Genomic DNA, 20,979 nt, shown 5'->3' with positions numbered 1-20,979 from the left:
CATAGGGTTTTCAGAGGCCTGCTATTTCAGAAGTGGGTGGCCAATCCTTCTTCCTAGTCTGTCTTAATCTGAATGTTCAGATTTAGAGGAGTATCCTGAAATTACTACCGTTATATAATCTTCTCTCCTCATCTTCCTTGTCATTCTCTCCTGAAGTCACTTGTTCTCAGCTTCCATTTAGAATTGGGCAATTTTTCAGAAACAATGGAATGAATGGCTTTTCTTGAAAAATAGAATGCTGTGGGAAGATGGGTCACATTCTTGTAGCAGTGGAAATCAAAGATGAACCTTGTAAGCTACACAGAGTATTGCATCCTCCAGTTTGGTACAGTTGATATTTTTTTTATTGTTGTCTCTTTCAGAATGTTTGCAATTAATTTAAGTGACTTCCTGGGTAACTATCATCAGCATCCTCTGCCAGAGCTAATTCCCACGAGGTCAGACATACCTCCACTTTCCTAAGATTTTACTAGTCCTAATACCAATTGTCACTCCCAAAGTACTTCTAATTCTTTGCTAGATTTAATAACTTACTGCAATGGCCACACAGAACTCACAGATCATACTCAAAGTTAGGGGGTTTATTAGGAAAGTTATTGTGTGGTGGTGTACCATTGAGTAGAGTACACCTTGACTCCCAGCACTCAGAAGTACAGCTTTTGGCTCATGACAATCGTGACATAAACAATAGATCTGAACCTTGTCCTGTTCACACCATTCTCATCATCTCTGATATACATGAGCCCATTGCTGCAGTCACCAAGTAAGGCCATCTAGTTGCAGGTCTTCCTCTCACCAACCTTCCACCTTTCCGAGCCTCATGTCCATCTCCAAGGTCTAGACGCTCCTAGCAACATGCCCCAAGTGTGTGCGACAAAGTTTCACCATCCTTGCCTCCAAGGGGCACTCTGGCTGCACCGCTCCAGGACATCTATCCGTTTGTACTTTAGGCAGCACATGGGATATTCATGACTGTTCTCCAGCATCACAGTTCAAAGGCATTGGTTTTTCATTTTCCGTCATCCTTAGTCATAGTCCAGCTCTCAGACACATTACAAGTGATTGAAAATACCATGGCCTGATCAGGTACATCTTAGATTTCACACAATGAAAGACGTAGTCTTTCCATTTTTTGCAGCAAGAGCTTCAAGTCCTCCTCACTTTCAGCAAGCAACGTTGTTTCATCCGCACAATGCAGATTGTTGATGACCCTTTCTCCAATCCTGCTGCTACGTTCTTCTTCATAGAGTCCATCTTCTCAAATGATACACTTTAGGATAAAAAACAACTCAGGATACAATTATTCAATTGGGACAGCCTCTTTCAGCCATGCTCCAAAATAAGCCTTGGTGTCTCAGACTTGGCCTATATCCTACTCACAAAATGTGACAAAGTTCTTTTTGCTCTGCCAATATGAGTACCCAAAAGCAGGTCCCCAAGCCTCCTGCCTGAGGGCTCCCAGCTTTCTCAACTCCTGTCTCTACTGCTCTGTTTCTTACTGGTCTCATGGTCCTACTGCTGCTGCTATCATGGTTGTTTCCTTACCTCCACTTTTCTGGTATTATTTTCAGTCTCCTGTGTGGAGGAATTTTAGCAAAAGGAGCTTAGATCCAAAGGGCACAGTTAACCTCTGACAGTCAGCCCCTGGCTTTTCTCTCTTGATGGCTCTGAGATCCACCTTCTCACCTCTTGGATGGCTAATTTTCAGCTTAATGAGGTGGTCAGACTAGTCAATTCCCACATTAAGATTTCATACACTGTATTTGCATGATTGCATTCAAAAGTGTCATGCCTATTTTTTATATTCTTAGCGAGCTACTCAATTCCCTTGGGCCACAATTACCTCACATTTGCACAGTCTTCCCACTGGGAGTTACAAAGACTAGCCACACTAAACAATTTACAACCTTGTACACTTTAAAGAGATTGTTTGCCTAAGATTTGCCCAATGCAAATCCAAGCATATTTGCCCAATGCAAAGTTAGTATTACCAGTCTGATTCTAAAGAATTGGCATTTTAACTATGAAATGTTATTCTATGTCCCAAACAAAGCATAATGTTTTTATAGCGTTCATATATGCAGGACTTGAAAATCTTCACATACAGAAGAAATGAGACTCAACTCTATAGAGAAGGGCCCACCTCTTACAAGTCACTGATTTCTTCTTTCTCTGTTCATTACAGGAAACTAAGCAACAATCACTTTACTTCAATCCAAGGACACACTTTCAATGGAACAAAACTGGATGCTGTGTAAGTTGTAGGTAGCATCTTCACCTACCCCACCCACTCCACATCCCCTCCAAGAAGATCAGAGTTCCAAGTCTTTCTTATTTTTAAACTTTGTGTGATATGCCTTTTCTGAAACACACTGGAAAAACTAAACTTGAATAGCTAAAGAAAACTATGTTATTGTTATGTGTCATTGAGTTGCCTGCTACTCATAATAGCCCTATATGTACAATAGCTCTGAACCCTGCCCTATCCTGAGCCAGTCTGACTCCAACACGCCTACCCTCATTGCCCCAGATACTATATTAATCCATCCCATCCAAAGTCTTCCTCTCCTATGCTGTCTCCTCACCCTTGTAAGCATGATGTCCTTCTATGAGGACTGGTCCCTCCTGGCCACATGCCCAAAGTACTTAAGGCCTGAAACATCATCTCAAGTGTTTGCATGAGGGAGTGAGGTTCTGGACAGAATAGGCAGGGTGGAAGGGGATGCTGCTGGTGCTAGGAAAGGGAAGAGACAAGACATATGCACCAAGTGGGTGGGACAAGGAAGAACACGGAATCTATTGTTTACTTCTATAATAAGGAAATGCTTTCGTCTGTTCTTTTCAGCTATTATTCTAAAGCTGGGATCCAAATTAAGTCAGACTAGGAAGATGTATTGACCATGCACTTCCAAAAAAACAAACCTTCCAAAAATCTATGTACAATTAAAAAAAATTCTGATGTGACGTTTTAGATATTCACCATTTTAGGCACTGAAGGTAAGATTTCAGAACACTGTTGTTGTTAGATGCCATCACGTAGAGTACGACTCATAGCAACCCTATGAACAACACATCTGAATCACATCCTATTCTATGCCATCATCACATCTCTGATACATTTGAGGTCATTGGTGCAGTCACTGCGTTAATCCATCTCAATGCGGGTCTTCTTTTCTTTTGCTGCCCCTCCACCCTGCCAAGCACGATATCCTTTTACAAGGAATAACCTTTCCTAGCAATACATCCAAAGTATGAAAGATGAAGTTTTATCACCCTTGCCTACAAGAAGCCCTCAGGCTGCACCTTTTCCAAGACATTTTCGCTAACATTTCACCAACTTAAAAAGTCTCAGTTCTTCTGTCTATCTGTGTTTCATGCAAAGGCTTGCCTGTGTGGGTCACAATAAATTGTGGCTAACCTTGAGGAGAATGGGAATCTCAGAACACTTGATCATACTTATATAAAACCTATATTTGGACCAAGAAGCAGTGCTCAGAACAGAGCAAGGAAATACTGCATGGGTTCAAAATCAGGAAAAGAGTGTGTCAGGGATGCATCCTGTCCCCATACATTTCAATCTGTATGCAGAACAGATCATTTGGGAAGCACGGCTTTATGGGGAGGAAGTGTGGCATCAAGATTGGAGGAAGACTCAATAACAATCTACGGTATGCGGATAACACAACCTTGCTTGCTGAAACTGGAGAAGACCTGAAGCACTTGCTGCAAAAGGTCAAGGACTGTAGTCTTCAATATGGTATATTTCTAGGAGAGGCTATTCATTGGAGAAGGACATCATGCTTGTTGTGAAGCATGAAAGGTGATAGGTTTGTGAAAGAGAGGAAGACTCTCAATCAGATGGACTGACACAGTGACTGCAGCAGTGGGATCAAGTATGTCAGAGCTTTTGAGGATGGCACAGGATCAAACATGGTTCAGATCTGCTGTTCTGGGAGTCTCGAGGAGTTGTCCTTGACTCAATAGCACTTACCAACAACAATATCACCAAAGAAGGCATTCATCCCTACCTGCACCAATCCCTAAATTGGTGCAATGACTGCTCATTTTTTGTGACTTCAGAAAGTCAGCTGACACTTGCTTTGACAGGCTGATTTTCATGCTCTTCACTGGGCCTTTGGAATATAAACAGATCTCTTACAACTAGGGGCAGGGGCTTACATTCTACAGAAGCATCTCTCAACCAAAATCAGTGTGAGCAAGACTTGGAAATTGACAAGGAACTTGACAAGGTCTAACTTCAGTAGATACTTGTCCTAGCTCCAACTCTAAATCCCAAAATATTAATCTCAATCCAATGGAGAACCATGAAGTCTTCTTCAATTATCTTATTGGAAACTACATGACTGTGTGTGTAAATATTCATCTATTATATATATAATAGAAATGGATATGTTTTTTACTTTTTGTTGCAGTTTGAATGAAAATTTACAGAATAGACAATTATTGCTTTTGATCATTTATAGATATTTTGGTCTATGACATTGTTTGAATCCCCATATTGTAACAGTACACTTCCTACTTTCTCTCTATGGTTCCTACTTCCATCATTTCCCTTTTTATTGATATTTGAGTTAAAGCTAACAGAGCAGATTGGTATTCCATCTAACCATTCATGCATATTTTGTTTTAAAACATTAATACAGTCCCCATGTTGTGACAGCCCACTTCCCACTTTCTCCTTGTGCTTTACTTCTTATAATTTCCCTTTGTATCTTCTGAGCTTTGCGCTTGGGGAAAGTGCTACCCATTTGATTTTGTATGGTTGATTATACCAAGGACTGAATATCTCCCTGATGAAATTGTTCACTTTATATGCTTGTCTACTTTTTAGCTAACAGTTATCCTAGAGGGAAGTTATTTCCAGCCTCAATTAGTGACTGAGGGTGTAGTCTTGAGAGTTCCACCAGTCTCTGTTGTATGTGCCGTCGAGTCGTTTGCCACTCATAGCGACCCTACGTACAACAGCCCTAAACCCTCCTCTATCCTGTGCCAATCGCATGGCCTCTGACACACCCATCCCAATTACCCCAGTCACTGAATCAATCCACCTCATAGAGAGTCTTCCCCTCCTGCACTGTCCCTCCTCTTTACCAAGCATGATGTCCCTCTCCAAGGACCTGTCTCTCCTTACAACATGTTCAAAGTATGTCAGACGAAGCCCCAGAATCCTTGCCTCCAAGGAGTAGCCTGGTTTAACTCTCTCCAGGATGAATCTGTTTGTTTTCTTGGCAGTCCAGGGTACATTCAATACTTTTCTCCAGCACCACAGCTCAAAGGCATCAGTTCTCCTTCTATCTTCCCTAGTCATTGTCCAACTCTCTGATGCATAACAAGTGATTGCAAAGACTATGGCCTGTATCAGATGCACCTTAGTCTCCAGAGAGACACCATTGCTCTTGAATACTTTAGAGAGGTCCCTAACAGCAGACTTTCCCATCGTGATACATGTTTTGATTTCCTGGCTGCTGGTGCCAAGAGTGTTGACCGTGGAGCCGAGCAAACTGAAGCTGTGAACAATCTCAATCTCTTCACCATCCATCCTGATGCTGCCAATTGGTCCAGTGGTGTGATTTTGAGTTTTGTCTCATATTTATCTTCCTCTCTTCCCAAAACTCTCTGTTGTATTCCCTTTAGAGCATTCAGCATGGCAGGTGGGCACCATCTGGTTTTTCTGGTTTCAGTGTCCTGAAGGTTGGGGTTCAAAAGGTCTATTTGGATCATGGACTAGTTCTTTCTATAGAACTTTGCTTTCCCCCCCTCTTTTTTTGGTTCCAAACAGGGAGAGACCAATAGTAGCACATTAGATGGTAGGTCACAAACTTTTAAAACTCACCACATTAGGTGAGTTTATTATTGTTTTGCGCCATCAGATTGGAATCAACTCATAGCGGATCCTCCAGCAGATTTTCAGAGGCAGTGAATCACACAAGACATCCGTCTCCGGCAGAGAAGCTGGCAGATTTAAACCAGACTTTAGGGTACAGAACACTGTCTTCAGAAACTCTTTATGCCAATTGACCTTGATGTTCCAAATAACTATCAACTTGAGGCCACATGACAATCAGCAACTCATTCCTCAGAGTATTTCATTAGGATTAAAAAAAATTTAACATCATTTTGTCTTCCATTGGTTCTACCACATACATGAATGTATTTATAACACATTCAGATAATGCATGTAGAAATATCATCCGCAAAATCTTCGGCACAGGATTGGGCAGGGTTTCAGTCTGTTGTGTGCATGGTAGCTATAGGCCATATTTGGCTCAATAACAATAATAACAAACCTATGTATGGTCAAAGGTATAGTATTGTTGCAGTTAGGCACTGTTGAGGTGACTCATAACGACTTTCAACAACAGATTTGTACCTGCCCTCTTCCAGTGCCATCCTCATCATTTCTAATATACTTGAGCCCATTTTTATAGTCACTGTCAATCCATCTCATTGAAGATCATCCTTAAGTAAGGGGTGTTTTTAATTAAGCCCAAAGCAATTCTAAATGTCAAATTCCCCTTAGTCCTTTCTCATATACTCTCAAGAAAAATGTCAATTTCTATTTGATTGACTCAGAAATAGCTGAAAAGTTTGTTCAAAAAAAAATAAATAATGCCTAGAACAGGATGTTGGCAAAAAGATACCATTGGCATGGACTTCTAGGTTAGTTAAACTTTTATATCAGGTTTTATGGTCCTATGTGCCCTATGTCTGAGAGCTTATATAGACTGGTTAAGTCATACTGATATATTGTTTAACTAGTCAAACAAAGGATAGTATTTGTAGTATCTTCTCACATATAAACTAGTTAATTTGTAGGGCATTCCTACTATGAAACAACTAGATGGGACAGAAAGCATACTTATTACTGCATATTTCCAAGATAGGGAAATAAATTAACAAAACAAGGTCTAAAATTAAAGACCAGCACTGCAAAAGACCATTATTGTAGGAGTACAAGGATTCAAGGAGGGGAAAAGGGGTGCTTAATCATAGGGTCACACAATTTGATGGATGGAGGGAGGGATGGGTAAAGGAAAGAGGAAAGATCTGGCGTGTAAAACAATGTGTAGAACTTTGTAAGTAAACCAGTATAAAGTAATTTAAAAAAGAAAACTAAAGTGGTTAGTCCTCATCAAGGGTGGAGTTCCCTCATGGGCAAGTACTAGCACTGGCAGTGCCAGGAAACTGGAATGTAGCACAGTGAGGAGGCATCTGAGGGTGGTGTGAACCGGAGACACGTCCAGTGAGCCAGGAAGTCGGGATATAAGCCGGCATGGTCTCCCACTAACAGTACCTCCTGGCAGGGCTAAGTACAAATCTTCTAAAGAAAAAGCCCAATGCAAGTGCCCAGGTTTTTTGCAAGTTAAAGTTACAATTAAAACTCATGCATAGAAAGAGGGGAGATCAGAAGTGAGAGTCACGAAATAACAAACAGCAGACTTTTTTCCCCTCTGATTTGTCTTATAACCATTCATTTATAATCCACCCTCCCCCACTCCACCCCTGCCAAAGTTTGTAACCGTTCTTTTTCTTCCAGAAGTTCTCTTTGTGTTGGGTTTTTTTTTAACTTACTCGGTCATGTTTTGCAGTGTCTTGTGGCTTGCTCTTTTTTGTGATTTCACCTTTTGCTCTTTAACAATTTCAAATATAGCAATTATATAACATAATTACTTTACATGCTAGAATTGATCCTTGAGAACTCTTCAAGCCTTGAGATTCTAAATTTGTTTCTAGGATTGTTGTTAGAGTTGATTTCCATTGAGTCAAGCGTGACTCACAGTGACCTTATGAACAAAAGACCGGAAGTCTTCCTAGAACTATTGTCATTTCTCAAAGTTCATAGTGTTTCCAGAGGCATGTTGTTTAGGAAGTGGATGCCATTCCTGCTTCCAAGTTTCTATGATAGTGTTTCTCAAACTTAAAGAAGATGCAGACCACCTGAAGAGTCTTTTTTAAATGCGGATTCTGATCCAGTATAGCTACAGTGAACCCTAGGAATCTTCATTTCTAACAAGCTCTCAGATGACCTTAAAGTTGCTCTGTCCACCTCTTTTTATGTAGCAAACAGAAAGCACACCAGCTAAACAATCATATGCAGTGGACCTGAATGCAAAGGGCAGACACATATAGACAAGTGATGTTGATAGACTTCTGGTTTAGAATTAGAGGGTAGACTGTGGTCTGATTCCATTTTCACAGGATAAATGCTCATACATTTTTTTTAATTTTTTTTATTGGGAAAAGCATATTGGGGGTACAGGGAGGTGAGGGTTGGGGGCAGAAGGGTGAGGATGGGCCAGGATGCAGTTGCAGAGCTGCACAGTTTGGTCAGTGGGGGGAGCAGGTGAAGGAAATGATGAGGGTCCAGTGGGGAACAGATACTACAGAGGAATGACAAGCATTTTCCAATAGTAATTAAACCAACTGTCTTATTGATTTGGGAATTGGATGCCGACTCTCTGGCTTCTTCATGCTGAACAGAACATTTTTAAGCCATTGTACTTAGGCCTGCATTTCTGAGTTCTCGAAACCAAGACTTCACTTTTGAAGTGGTGACTCACTCACTGCCAGGCTTTTGAACTTCTTACTCTTCCGTACCAAATGGAGAGTGGCAGTCCGTTCTCTTGATTACCTCCTGGTGGGGTCAACAGGGTTGATGCCAGTCTTTTTAAAAAAACAAATAACCATAGAAGAATCTAAAACAGAAGGCTGAGTGGTATAAGATAAATCATTATGCATCACATTTATTTCCTAATTGGAGATACCATCCTTTCATTTTACTAAGCTCATAGACTCAAGCATATCAGAGACCAGGAGGCTGGCACAGGATAGTGAAGGTTCAGATCTGTTGGTCACAAGGTTACAGTGAGTTGCTGTTGATTCAAGGGCACCTAACAACAGCAACAACACAGCTTCCCGTAACAGGAGCTGGTAACGCCCAAGATTAGGTTCTATGTTCTCAGTGTTCCTGCATGTGTATCTTGCCATACTTAGTCATCGGCAGTTATGATCTTTTAAGTTTTCATTTGTTAAAGCCAGAGATTCAGAGTCCACAAACTAGACTTAGGGTCTGTAGAATAACAGATCTCAGTTGTTGGCTTCTGTGCCAGCTTCATAACCTCTGCCATGTCCGTGGTTACTGTCACTATGTCAATCTGACTTGCGGAGGGTCATCCTCTATTTCACTACCCTCTACCTATCTTAGTGCAATGTCTTTTTGCAACCACTGTTCCACCCTGATAACAGGCCAAAGTCTGTGATAAGAAGTTCACCATCCTTGCCTGTAAGGGGCACCCTGATTATACTTCCTCCAAGACAGACTTGTTTATTCTTTTGGCAGTTCGTAATTAATTCAATACTCTTCTCCAACACCACAGTTCAAAGGCATCCATTCTTCTTTGGCCTTCTTTCCTCATTGTCTAAATTTCAAGTGCCACAAAGCAACTGAAAAATACCATGGCTTGAATCAAAGGCACCCTAGTCTTTAAACTGACATCCTTGCTCTTTAGTACCTTAAAGAGGTTCTTAACTGGTAAGGAATAGCCACCAATCTTCTTGTCCAAGATCCACATTTTGCAGATTAGGAAAATGAAGTCAAAGCGGTAACCTTCTTTGTCTTTTGAAGTGGCTTTTACATTTTATTGCTCTGGTGACCTAGTGGTAAGAATCTGCACTGCCATCCAACAGGCATGCAGTTCTAATCTCCCAGCTAGTTATTCATGAGAGAAAGGTATACAATCTTCTCCATCTGATTTACTGCCTCTGAAAACCTGCTAGAGAGTCATCTATTAGTTGTACCGACTCAATGATAAAAGACTACATCCCCTCACACAGGACTCTTTTTCTCTGCAGTTTGCAGGGGTTCATTATTACTGACTTCTACTACTTCCAAAGCTTGGACACCTAACTTCTCTGGCCACTGTTGCTTATTTCTTAGCCCAGGAAAAAATTGTAGACATCTTTGTAAAAAGCAAATATTTTCATTTCCATCAGAACTACTCAGTTCTGTGATTATAATGTGGAAGCAGTGACAGATAATATGTAAACAAATGTGTGATTATTCAATAAAGTTTAACTTTAAAAAAAATAGGCAGCAAGAGTTGGCCTAGGAACCATCCATTACTGAAATTCATCTTGAAGTATTCAGTAGGGAGGACCATTGTATGATAAATATGCATGTAGCTTATTAATCCCAATTCCTGGTAAATGTTGGAGGGTACAAGCAAGAGATAAGGAAAAGGCATATTTGGACAAATATATTTCAGGGTTAGAAAGGTCAGGTCCAATTTCAAACAGAAAAGAATTCTTTTTTTTTCCCCAAAGTACTTTGAATCAAAAGTTGAAACTCTGCCCTTATAAAAAGAATGTTCATCAAGTCGTCCTTCTGCTTTGAGGTTCTGCTTTCTAGTTGAGGGAAACTTGCTCTTTCCTAGGTTAAGCTTTCCGTGAAAAGCATTATGTAAGCCTCAGGTAAAGGTGAGAATCGTGGTACGGAGTCATGAGTCTGAAGGAGGACCAGGCCTGAGCTTTAAAGTCAGAAAACAGAGGTCAAAATATAAGTAATAAATAAAGCTCACTGCTGTCAAGTTGGAATAGATTCATAGCAGACCTACCAGTTGTTTGTTAGAGGCTTAAATCTCGTGGGAGAAGATTGTCCATCTTTCTTCCTAAGAGCAAATGGTGGTTTTCGACCACCTGCCTTTGGATTGACAGCACAACTCCTTATGCACTAGGCCACTGGAGCTCCATTTGAGAGTAAGAATTAAATCCTATTTGTCTTTTAATATACGGCTGCTGCTTCTGTGAATATAAGTGACAATAAACACACCAATCTCTTATGATTATCTAATAGTGTTCAAAGATTATGTTGTTCTTGTTATGTGCTTTCAAGTCACCTGCAACTCATAGTGACACCTATGTAAAACAACAGCTCTGAATCCCGCCCTATCCTCAGCCACTTGCATCGTCTCCAACAGATGAAATCCCACTTTTCTAGTCACTGGGTTAATCCATCTCATCCAGGGTCTTCCTCTTGTGCTATCCCTCCACCCTTCCAAGAATGATGTTCTTCTCCAAGGACTGGTCCTTCCTGACCATGTGTCCAAAGTATGTGAGACAGAGCTTCAAAATCCTTGCCTCCAGGGAGAAAATTGGTTTCACCCTCTGCAGGACTGACCTGTTTGTTTTCCTGGCAGTCCACAGTATGTTCAACACTCTGCTCCAGCACCACAACTCAAAGGCACCAGTTCTTCTATTGTCCTTAGTCATTGTCCAGCTCTATGACACATAGCAAGTAATTGCAAAGACTATGGCCTGGATTAGGCACACCTTATTGTCCGACACAGTTGCTCTTCAGTACTCTAGAGACAACAGATTTTCAGGCACTCTGCCTGTTGATTTCCTTCCTACTGGTGCCAAGAGTGTTGACTGTGGAACCAAGCAAGCTGAAGTTGTTAACAATCTCAATCTCTTCTCCATCTATCACAAAGGTGCCAATTTGGCCCAGTGGTGAGAATCTTTGTTTTCTTTATGTTGAGCTTTAATCCACATTGAAGACTACAGTCCTTGACCTGCAGCAAGTGCTTCAAGTCCTCCTCAGTTGCAGTAAGCAAGGTTGTGTCATCTGCATAATGCAGGTTGTTGATGAGTCTTCCTCCAATCCTGATGCCACATTTCTCTTCATAAAGTCTAACCTACCAAATGATCTGTTCTGCATAAACATTGAAAATGTATGGAAATAGGATGCATTAGTCACTTGCTATGCATCTGAAAATTAGATAATGATTAAGGATAACAGAAGAATTGATGCCTTTGAGTTGTGCATCAGAGAACTCATGATGTTGAACATCTCATGGACTGTCAAAAAAGAGCAAACAAATTTGTTTTGTAAGAAGTGCTACTATTATGCTCCTTAGAGGCAAGAATGGTGAAACTTCATCTCACATACTTTGAGCTTGAAAAGGTGGATGGTTAGCAAAAGAGAAGACCCTCAGTGAGATGAATTGATACAGTGACTGTAGCAATGGGCTCAAGAACTTCAGAGGTGATGAGGAAGGTTCGGGTCTGCTGTTCATAAGGTCACTACAAGACTTATTCAACTCAATGGCACCTAACAGCAAAAATGCTGCTTCATGTCGTTACTGAATACAAGGGGTTCTTTCCGTTGTCAGTTGCCAATAAACCAATGGATTGCAATATCCATATGTACTTTATTACAGATCTGGGGGGATAGCAGTTCCCCTCAAAGACTGCCTCCCAGTCTGCGAGTGGTCATTAGGCTTTTATACCAAGGTGAGACACCAACTCACTTAACAATACACTTTTGTTAGTAAAATCAAAGAATTTCCACATCTGAAACAAACAAAAAAAAAACACAAAACAAAACCATTCACACACAAGATAACCAGTAAACTGGCAACCTCCTCTAAAGTAGTTAACATATGACTGAGATAAACAGGTTTTAGAAAGATAAAAGCTAATTCAGTAAAGGCTGCTTCTTTTCAGGGGAGCTCTGGTGACCTAGTGGCAAGGAGCTGCAACTACAAGCCCAGAGGTGTACAGTTCGAATCCACCAGATGCTCTGCCGGGGAAGGAGGGACAATCTCCTCCTGTGCCAGTCAGATCTGATTTGACGGTACACTCACATAAAAATAATAAAATTTTTAAAAAAATTTTTAAAAAGGCTACTTCTTTCCCTGGTAAACATCAGATCAAGTTACAATGTACATATGACTGGGAAGAACAGTTTCAAAGAGGTAAACACTGATGTGGGAAAGATGCATTTCCTCTACTGGTAAAGGAACAGCTCAAACTACTTTACATTACTAAAGAAAGGAAACAAAGAATTCTAAGACAAAATACCCAGTTTTGTAGACTGGAGAAAACTGATGTCAGCTTTATAACACACACACACACACACACACACACACACACACACACACACACACACACCTATTTATAATTCTGAGCTTACTAATACCACCCCACCATTATCAGGAGCATTAGAACAAGGGCAGCAAGAATCCCAGAGGCAATCTCTAGGTTGTAGGCTCTTCTCTCCCTCCATTTCAGGATGAATTGTTGTTGTTACTGTTGGGTGCCACTGAGTGGAAACCAACTCATAGCTGATCCTCCATTTCTCCCACAGAGCAGCTGCTGAATTCAAACTGTGTTCCTCTGGGTTGGCAGCACAACTCCTTACCAATTAGGCCACCAGAGATCTTCAAGACAAATAGATATCCAAAGAGGTTGCTACCTTCCCTCCCATTTGGTTGTCTGAGTCAGAGAGATGTCTTTCATGTGTGTGTCACTTCAGAATGTCATTCAGTACCTGTCTGGTGCCCCCCACATTTGCTGTAGGGCAAGTAGCACCTTCTTCAACCTCCTTCCTTTAGCTCAGTGTTATGATTAACGTTGAGAAGAATGGGAATCTCAGAATACTTAATTGTGCATCTTCAAAACCAAACCTAGAGCAAAAAGCCATTGTGTTTTTGTAGACAAGGCCTTGAATGCCACATGCCCCACATAGCCCCTATTACTTTATGCACTGCTCATATATTTTGTTATCACCCTTGTCCTTGACATTAGGGTTTACAATCTCGAAGACAGAGATTTGACAGGGATATTCTTCCCAAAGAATTTCATTTACAAATCCTGCACCTACTGGTGAATGATGTAATATAGGGGGTAGATGCTTCCTGATGAATTTAATTTACAAATCCTGAAACTATTGGTGGATGATGTATCCTGGGCTATATATGGGAATAAGGACTGTCAAATTAGAAATTTTCCTTAGTGCATTGAGATGAACAGTAATAAAATTATAATTCTCACAACAACAAAAAAGAAGCTATAGTGTGAACAGAGCAAGAGAACATTCCACGCTTTACAATTAAGAAAGGTCAGGGTCAGGCCTGGTCAGAACTTGGATGGGAGACAATTAAAAAAGGTTTGCATCAGGGTTGTACCTCTCTCCATACCTCCTTGATCTGTATATGGAATATTTGAGAAGCTGGACTGTATGAAGAAAAATGTGACATCAGGATCTGAAGAATCATCACCAATAACCTTCATTATTCAGATGACACAACCTTGCTTGTTTAAAGTGTGGAAGACTTGAAGAGCTTGCTGTAGAAGATCAACGATTACAGCTTTAAATTTGGATTGCATCTCAATGATTAAGAAAACAAGGATTTTTGCCACTGGCTCAATAAGTAACATCATGATGGATGGAAAAAAAGATTGAAACTGTCAACAATTTCATCTTACTTGTATCTAAAATTGACACCCTTGGTACCAGCAGTCAGGAGATCAGGGGACATATTACACTGGGAAAGTCTGCAGTGAGTGACCTCTCCAAATTATTGGGGAGCAATGATGTCCTTTTGAGGTCTGTGGAATGCTTGATTCATGCCATGGTCTTTTCAGTGACTTGCTGGGCATCTGACAGCTGGAACTGAATAAACATGACAGAAGACGAATTGATGCCTTCAAGCTCTAGAGTTGTTGTTGTTTTTTGGTGCCGTCGAGTCGTAGACGACTCATAGCGACCCTATGAACAAACGGCCTGAGTACTGTTCGTACATAGAGTTTCTGGAAGAAAGCCATTTTGGAAGTGAATGCAGCTCCTGCTTCCAGGCTTGTTTTAGTCAGGAAGCTCCAGCCAACACTGTCCACCATGGGTGCCCATTACCACGTTTGGCACATCAGTGTCACAGTGTTCATCATCACAGCAACCACGAGTTACCTCTGTATAGCAAAGCACAGACCAGTGTTATACCACCTAGAAGAATGTTTGACAGGAAAACAATTTGAACCCAGCCTGAGGGCTGCAGATTAAAATCACCCACCTTCGGCTTGGTAGCATAACTTTCTGTCCACTAGGCCAACATAGCTCTCTCTATGCCATCATTGTTATTGTTGTTAGGTGCTGTCAAGTCATAGATGACTCATAGCAACCCTATGAACAAAAGGCCTGAGCACTGTTCGTACATAGAGTTTTCAGAGGCAAGCCATTTCGGAAGTGGATGCCGCTCCTGCTTCCAGGCTTGTTTTAGTCGGGAAGCTCTAGCAAACACTGTCCACCATGGGCAACCACCACCACGTTTGGAGTGAGACTACAAAAAGAACAAACAGGTATATCTTGGGGAAAGTGTAGCTAGAGTGCACCTTTGACACAAGGATGGCTAAGCTACAACTCACATACTTTGGGTATGTTGTTAGAGGCTATTCCTTGAAGAAAAACATCATACTTGGAAAAGGTAGAGGGTTAGTGAAAGATAGGAGGTCCTTCAACCAGATGGACTGACACAATGACTGCAGTAATGGGCTCAAGTGTGTCCAGAGATGGTGAAGGTGTGAGACAGGACAGAGTCCAGATCTGATGTTCATAGGGTCACTGTGGGCTGTACCCCACTCCATGGCATCTAACAACAAACAACAACCCTTCACCTCTGCTTCTCCCATGATACCGGATTCTCTGTATGTTGTTTCCTGTTTTCAAATTCTTGTCATTTTTTTCTGGCAATAAACCTTTGGTCAACCAAATAAAACCAAACAAGAAAACAAATTAAAACCCCATTTTAATATGCTAAGAACCTACCATAATAATTAATCATTATGAAAAAAGAAGTTAGTTCAATTAATGTGCTAATTGGACTCACATATTAGCTCTTCAGAAGCCAAGCACCACATCTGGGAGCACTGAGAAACAATGATGAGAGAGAAGATTATGGGATTAGGCAGGTTCTTCATTCTCACGGGATTAACATTTGAACAGCTGGTTGTACAAAGCCTCACTGTTCGTTGTCACCTCGACCAATTGGAATCTTGAGCACTGCCTCATCTGTAATGGTTCACTAACAGGGGAGCTGGTTTCTGGTACTGAGAGGATTTCCCTACAGTAAATAACCTCTCTGGGACTATTGTGAGGGTTAGACAGGGCTCTTCAATTCTGTGACTAACCCAACCTGTGGGTAGGAAATAGAGCTTCCGAAAGAAGCCTTCCCATGTGGCTCTCACAAGATAAACAGGTACCAACCCAGGTTCCCCCTAAAGGAGCTGTAGTGTAATCTGCGGAAATCTAGTCTCAGAGATGAGATGTGTCCTGAAACTCCCCAGACAACAAAGCATAGCAACAACAGCATAATTCTCTGCTCATGATACCAGTCCTTGGAGAAGGACATCAGGCTCGAAAGGGTAGAGGGACAGTGCAGGAGAGGAAGACTCCGGATGAGATAGATTGACACGGTAACTGGGGCAATGGGGGTTGGTGTATCGGAATCAATGGGAGTGGCTCAGGACAGGGCAGGCTTCAGAGCTACTGTACATAGGGTCTCAGACAACTTGACAGCACTTAATAACAACAGTCTCATACGCCCTCCCCTCTGACATAGGTCACTTCTATATTATGTAATATAGAACATAACATAGAGAGGGCTTCTCTCTAGATAGTACTGGCAATTGAGCTTTCGTTTATCCATCCAGAAAGTCTTGTTCCAAGTGTAAGGTCAACGTGAAAAGATATCAGCTGCTATGTGTTGATACCTATATACACGTTGAAGAGTTTGCCAACTGATCATTCCGTCACAGCTCACTCATGGCCACCTTTCCTTGTCTGAATGCATTGTTCTCCCTTAACAATAAGGTATATCAAAACCAAAACCAAATCCTTTGCCTCCAAGTTGATGTCTACTCCTAGGCACAGTACAGAATATAGTAGAAATGCCCGGCAGGGTTTTCTGGACTGTGAGTCCTTCTGGAAGCGGCCTCCCTCTTCTTCCCCCTGCAGAGTGGCTGAGGATGCGGTGCACACTGCCAGCCTCTCAGTAGCCAGGCTCCTTCACTGCACCACCAGGGCTCACCAGGAGCTACAGCTCACACATCAGAGCACAGCTTCTTAATCCTCCCTCCCTCATGAAAAGGTAGACTTTTTTTGCCCTAGAAAGAACTTTGTTGATTCCAGTAAGTTCTCAAATACATTCCAATCAGTGAAGAGTGGTGTCTATCTTTTTTTTTCTTTTCCAGGAGATACCAGTTCTTATCTCACAACCCTTCCCAGCATTACATATCTAGAAAGCTCAACCTACATATGTTTCCTTTCATCTCTGATTCTTCTAATCTAAACTCAGTTATGTTTAACTTGTCTTTGCAAGAAAAAGATTAGATTATCACCCCTTTAGAAAATCATCTATTACCAGGATGGTCCTGTGGTTAACGCACAGTTCAAGTCCAGCCAAGGTGCCTTGCAAGAAAGGCCTGGCAATCACATAACCCAGTAATTGAACACCCTATAGAATGAGGTTCTATTGGAATTGTCTTGATGGCAAATATTTTTTATTAAATAATCATTATCTGGGTTGATCTAGCTTACCATAACTTGCCTCACCTGATTTATAGGCTGGGGATTCCAGAAGATTTAGAATTAAGATCTTGGCCAAGGAATAAACTTAGTTTGTGTGAATCTCGGAATTTGTTGTGATAAATGGAGATAGTGGAAGTAGTTTCCTTCTCTATAGACAGCTGGTGCTAATCACAGCCTTGAAATGTAAATGAGAACAGGTCTGCTCTGTACATGTGAGTCTCCCTGAGTTAGAACTGAGACAGTGACAAGCACCTAACAACACAGCTTCTGCATATCAAGTTCCTCACCCTGCCTGTTAGATTCTGGTGGAAGACAGGAGCAGCAGTCTAAAGGTGAGGCTAAAAAGCTGAAGGAGCCACCTTTAAAACTGCTGAAGGCAGAGAGCCTGTTTGGCACCTAATAAAATGCCCAGCACCCATTGGACACTGCGCCTCTCCAAGAGCCCAGTTCATCTCCGTTCAAGCTGGCTGCCCCTCCCTGCATCCTCCTCGTCTCCTCCTGGACTCTGGCTGGCTTTCCCAGCTTGAAACCCCAGCAGCGTTTCTGGTAAACCACAGCACTTATCAACCAGCCCCATGATCCCCAGGGGCAGATTACATATCAGATAAAACCGCCACAAAATTGGACAAACAATTATTTAGTTTTACAATAAATTCTAATTATTAGAACGAACTGATTTTTCACTTGGAGCAGTCAGAGAAGAGGGGGGCAAAAACTGAGATGAGCTCACCAGCTCTTAGCTTGCTTTTCACCAGTCTGGGAACAGGATGTGATCTGCGAGCTGCTCTTATCCAAAGAATACAAAGAGAGACGGAGCCAGGGCAGCCGGTACGCTGGCACTTGGGTTAGCTATCCTTTTACAAAATTATTCTGTTAAAGACCTTCTCTCCTGTCGTTGTTTCTTCCAACGTGGCTCTCATCCACTCCAGCGATCACGGATTCAGGAACTCCGTGGATACAGCAGAGAGTCAAATAGTGATCAAGTTGGGCAGTGATGCATCGGAAAGGTACCGTAGCACCTTCAACCAACCGTTTGTTAGCTAGTCAATTCTCACTTAAGGTGACCCATACATATCAGGCCAGAATTGTGCTCAATGGCTTTTTCACTGGATGATTTTTTAAAACTAGATCACCAAGCCTTTCATCTGAGTTGTCGGGGTGGACTACAACCTTGCTGTTAGCAGCCAAGCACATTAACCTGTGGTACTACCTGATGACTGGAATCCTCATACATATATGGGCTTATTTGACCTTCTCTGTGTCAGACTTAAAAATGTCCTAGAAACTGGATATGCAACCACTGCTTAAACAGGTCATGTCTAGTCCATCCCTTGTGGCATTTATAATCCAACTACGATTTCACTGCCAAGGTCAGTTGACTATTTGCTACCATAAAATATAGTAAGTCTTCTCTACTCTGTTTTCTTTAAAGCAATCACGAGTGACAACTTGAAGCTTGACATCAGCCCTCACTATTCTGGAATGCAGGGGTATCGACTTACTTATTCAACAAATAATTAGGGTGGCACTGAATCAGAGTACTGGATTTCACAATGAATAAGGCACAGAACATTTCTTCTAGATGAGAGGTAGAGAGGAAATAAGTAAACAATAAAAATGAACAAAAATAATAAGTAAACAAAAAAATAAGGAAATTGCAAAGTGGCAGGTGGCAGGAAGAAAATAACTAATGAGATGCTATTTATTGTTAATGTTAGGTACTATCAGGCAACTAAAATTCATAGTGACTCTACGAACAACACATCTGAACCTTACGCTATTTGGAGTTCCTCACCACCTCTGACATGCCCATTGTTACAGCCACGATGTCAATCTATCTTGTTTGAGGGTCTTCCTCTCGTTCACTGACCCTCCTCCTTTCTGAGCATAATGTCTTTTTCCAGGTTCTGGAGCCGCCTGATTAACATGCCCAAAGTATGTGAAGTGAAGTTTCACTGTCCTTGTCTCTAAGGAGCTTCCTGGTGGTACTTCCTGCACAACAGAGCTGTTTGTGGCTTTGGCAGTTCCTGGTATACTCAATGCTCTTCTCTGACACCACAATTCAAAGGGAATGATTCTTATCTGGTCTTCTTTATTCATTACCCAACTTTCTAATGCATAGGAATCACTGGAAAAGACCATGGCTTGTATTAGATGCATCTTGATCTTCAAACTGACATCTATGCTTTTTAGGACTTCAAAGAGGTCCTGGATAGCAGATATTTAACAAACAGTGCAGTACATAGAAAGATCAGTGTATGCTGCTTTAGATTTAGTAATTTCCAATCTCTACTTGAGAAAAAATTGAAAGACTAGATGAACCTCAGTTTGTGAGAGCTCATTGCATGGAATTCCACTATTTACATGTCATTTGTTTAATCCCTCACACTGCAGTAAACTCTCCCTCTACAGCCCCACCCAGCACTCTTTTTTCCCCCTGTGGCTGCCCTTTCTTGTTTTACATTTCATACTCTACAAAGGACTTAAGCTGAATAAGGCAACTTGATCAGGAGGCTAAAGTTAGGGACCTGCACAGAGATATTGCCCCTAACTTTGCCCTCCATAGGCAACAGAATCTGTATCTCCTTGACACACCAAAAGAAAATTCATGTTCCCCCCATCCCCTGCAGCCCTCATTGAGAAAAAAAGGACTGGCTCATGAAGCAGGAGGAGTTTCTCTGGGAAACTCTGGAGAAGGAATCTCTCTGGCCTTAAATTTATCACACTCTTATCGATAACAATCATCCTTAATGTTTCTATTGTGAAGACCAAACCCCACAATCAGAGCAATGGAATGGAATCAACATCTGTACACCTAAGTTTCCACTATATTTCTTCTCATCAACTGGTAGCCATTTACCAAATCTGAAATGACTCAGCTAAGCATGTGTGAGGAGTTCACGGATGGCACAAATGGGTTAATTTCTGGACTACTAACCAAAAGGTTGGCATTTCAAACCTGCCCAAAAGCACCTTGGATGAAAAGCCTCACAATTCTTTCCAAAAAGTCAGCATCTTGCGAATCCTACAGGAAACTAAATTGTCTGTAGACTTTCAGCCAAATCACAGTAAAGATAAAAACTTTTATAAAATAGAAATTATGGAGCAATTTTGCTCTACTCACATGGGATCATTATAAGTTGGAATCTCCATGGCCAGCAACTAATAACAATAACAACAATTTAAAAATGTGTGTATGTTTGGATAATTTATATCAGGGATATTTATTTACTGTTTTTTTTTGGATAGTTTTGTTCTTTGAAAAAAAACCTAGAGAGCAAAAGCAGAAGTTTCAAAATCATTGGAAGCTTTTATCTCCCTAGGAAATGTTTTGTTTCAAAATCACTATGTGACTTATATTGCTTAAAAAATGTTACTCCCCATATATTTTTAACTTAGAAAGATCCATGAAACCATCAAACCCTTTTCATGAAAGGTCTAGTCTATAACCTTATCAACCAACATGGCTACCAATATAGAACACCAAATCAAATTTTCATTTCACATAAACAGTAGAAAACTTTTCAGTATAATAATACCAAAGCTAGAATAAAAAATTTAGTACAGGGATGTCAAGAAAGAATGCATAGGGTGTG

The 20,979-nt window shown here is 41.2% G+C and overlaps 1 protein-coding gene across 1 annotated transcript in view; it reads left to right on the top strand.

The window, feature by feature from the left end:
- Positions 1–20,979, top strand: part of TSHR (thyroid stimulating hormone receptor) — a 216,985-nt gene that overhangs the window by 152,933 nt on the left and 43,073 nt on the right. Inside the window, exon 7 of the mRNA XM_006884633.1 lies at positions 2,186–2,254. Coding sequence (XP_006884695.1) covers positions 2,186–2,254 — 69 coding nt within the window. The remainder of the gene's footprint in view (positions 1–2,185; positions 2,255–20,979) is intronic.

The sequence above is a fragment of the Elephantulus edwardii genome, unplaced genomic scaffold, assembly GCF_000299155.1.
Source record: "Elephantulus edwardii isolate Elephantulus edwardi_28Jun2011 unplaced genomic scaffold, EleEdw1.0 scaffold00037, whole genome shotgun sequence".
NCBI lineage: Eukaryota > Metazoa > Chordata > Mammalia > Macroscelidea > Macroscelididae > Elephantulus > Elephantulus edwardii.
This window is presented reverse-complemented; position numbering and strand designations above follow the sequence as displayed.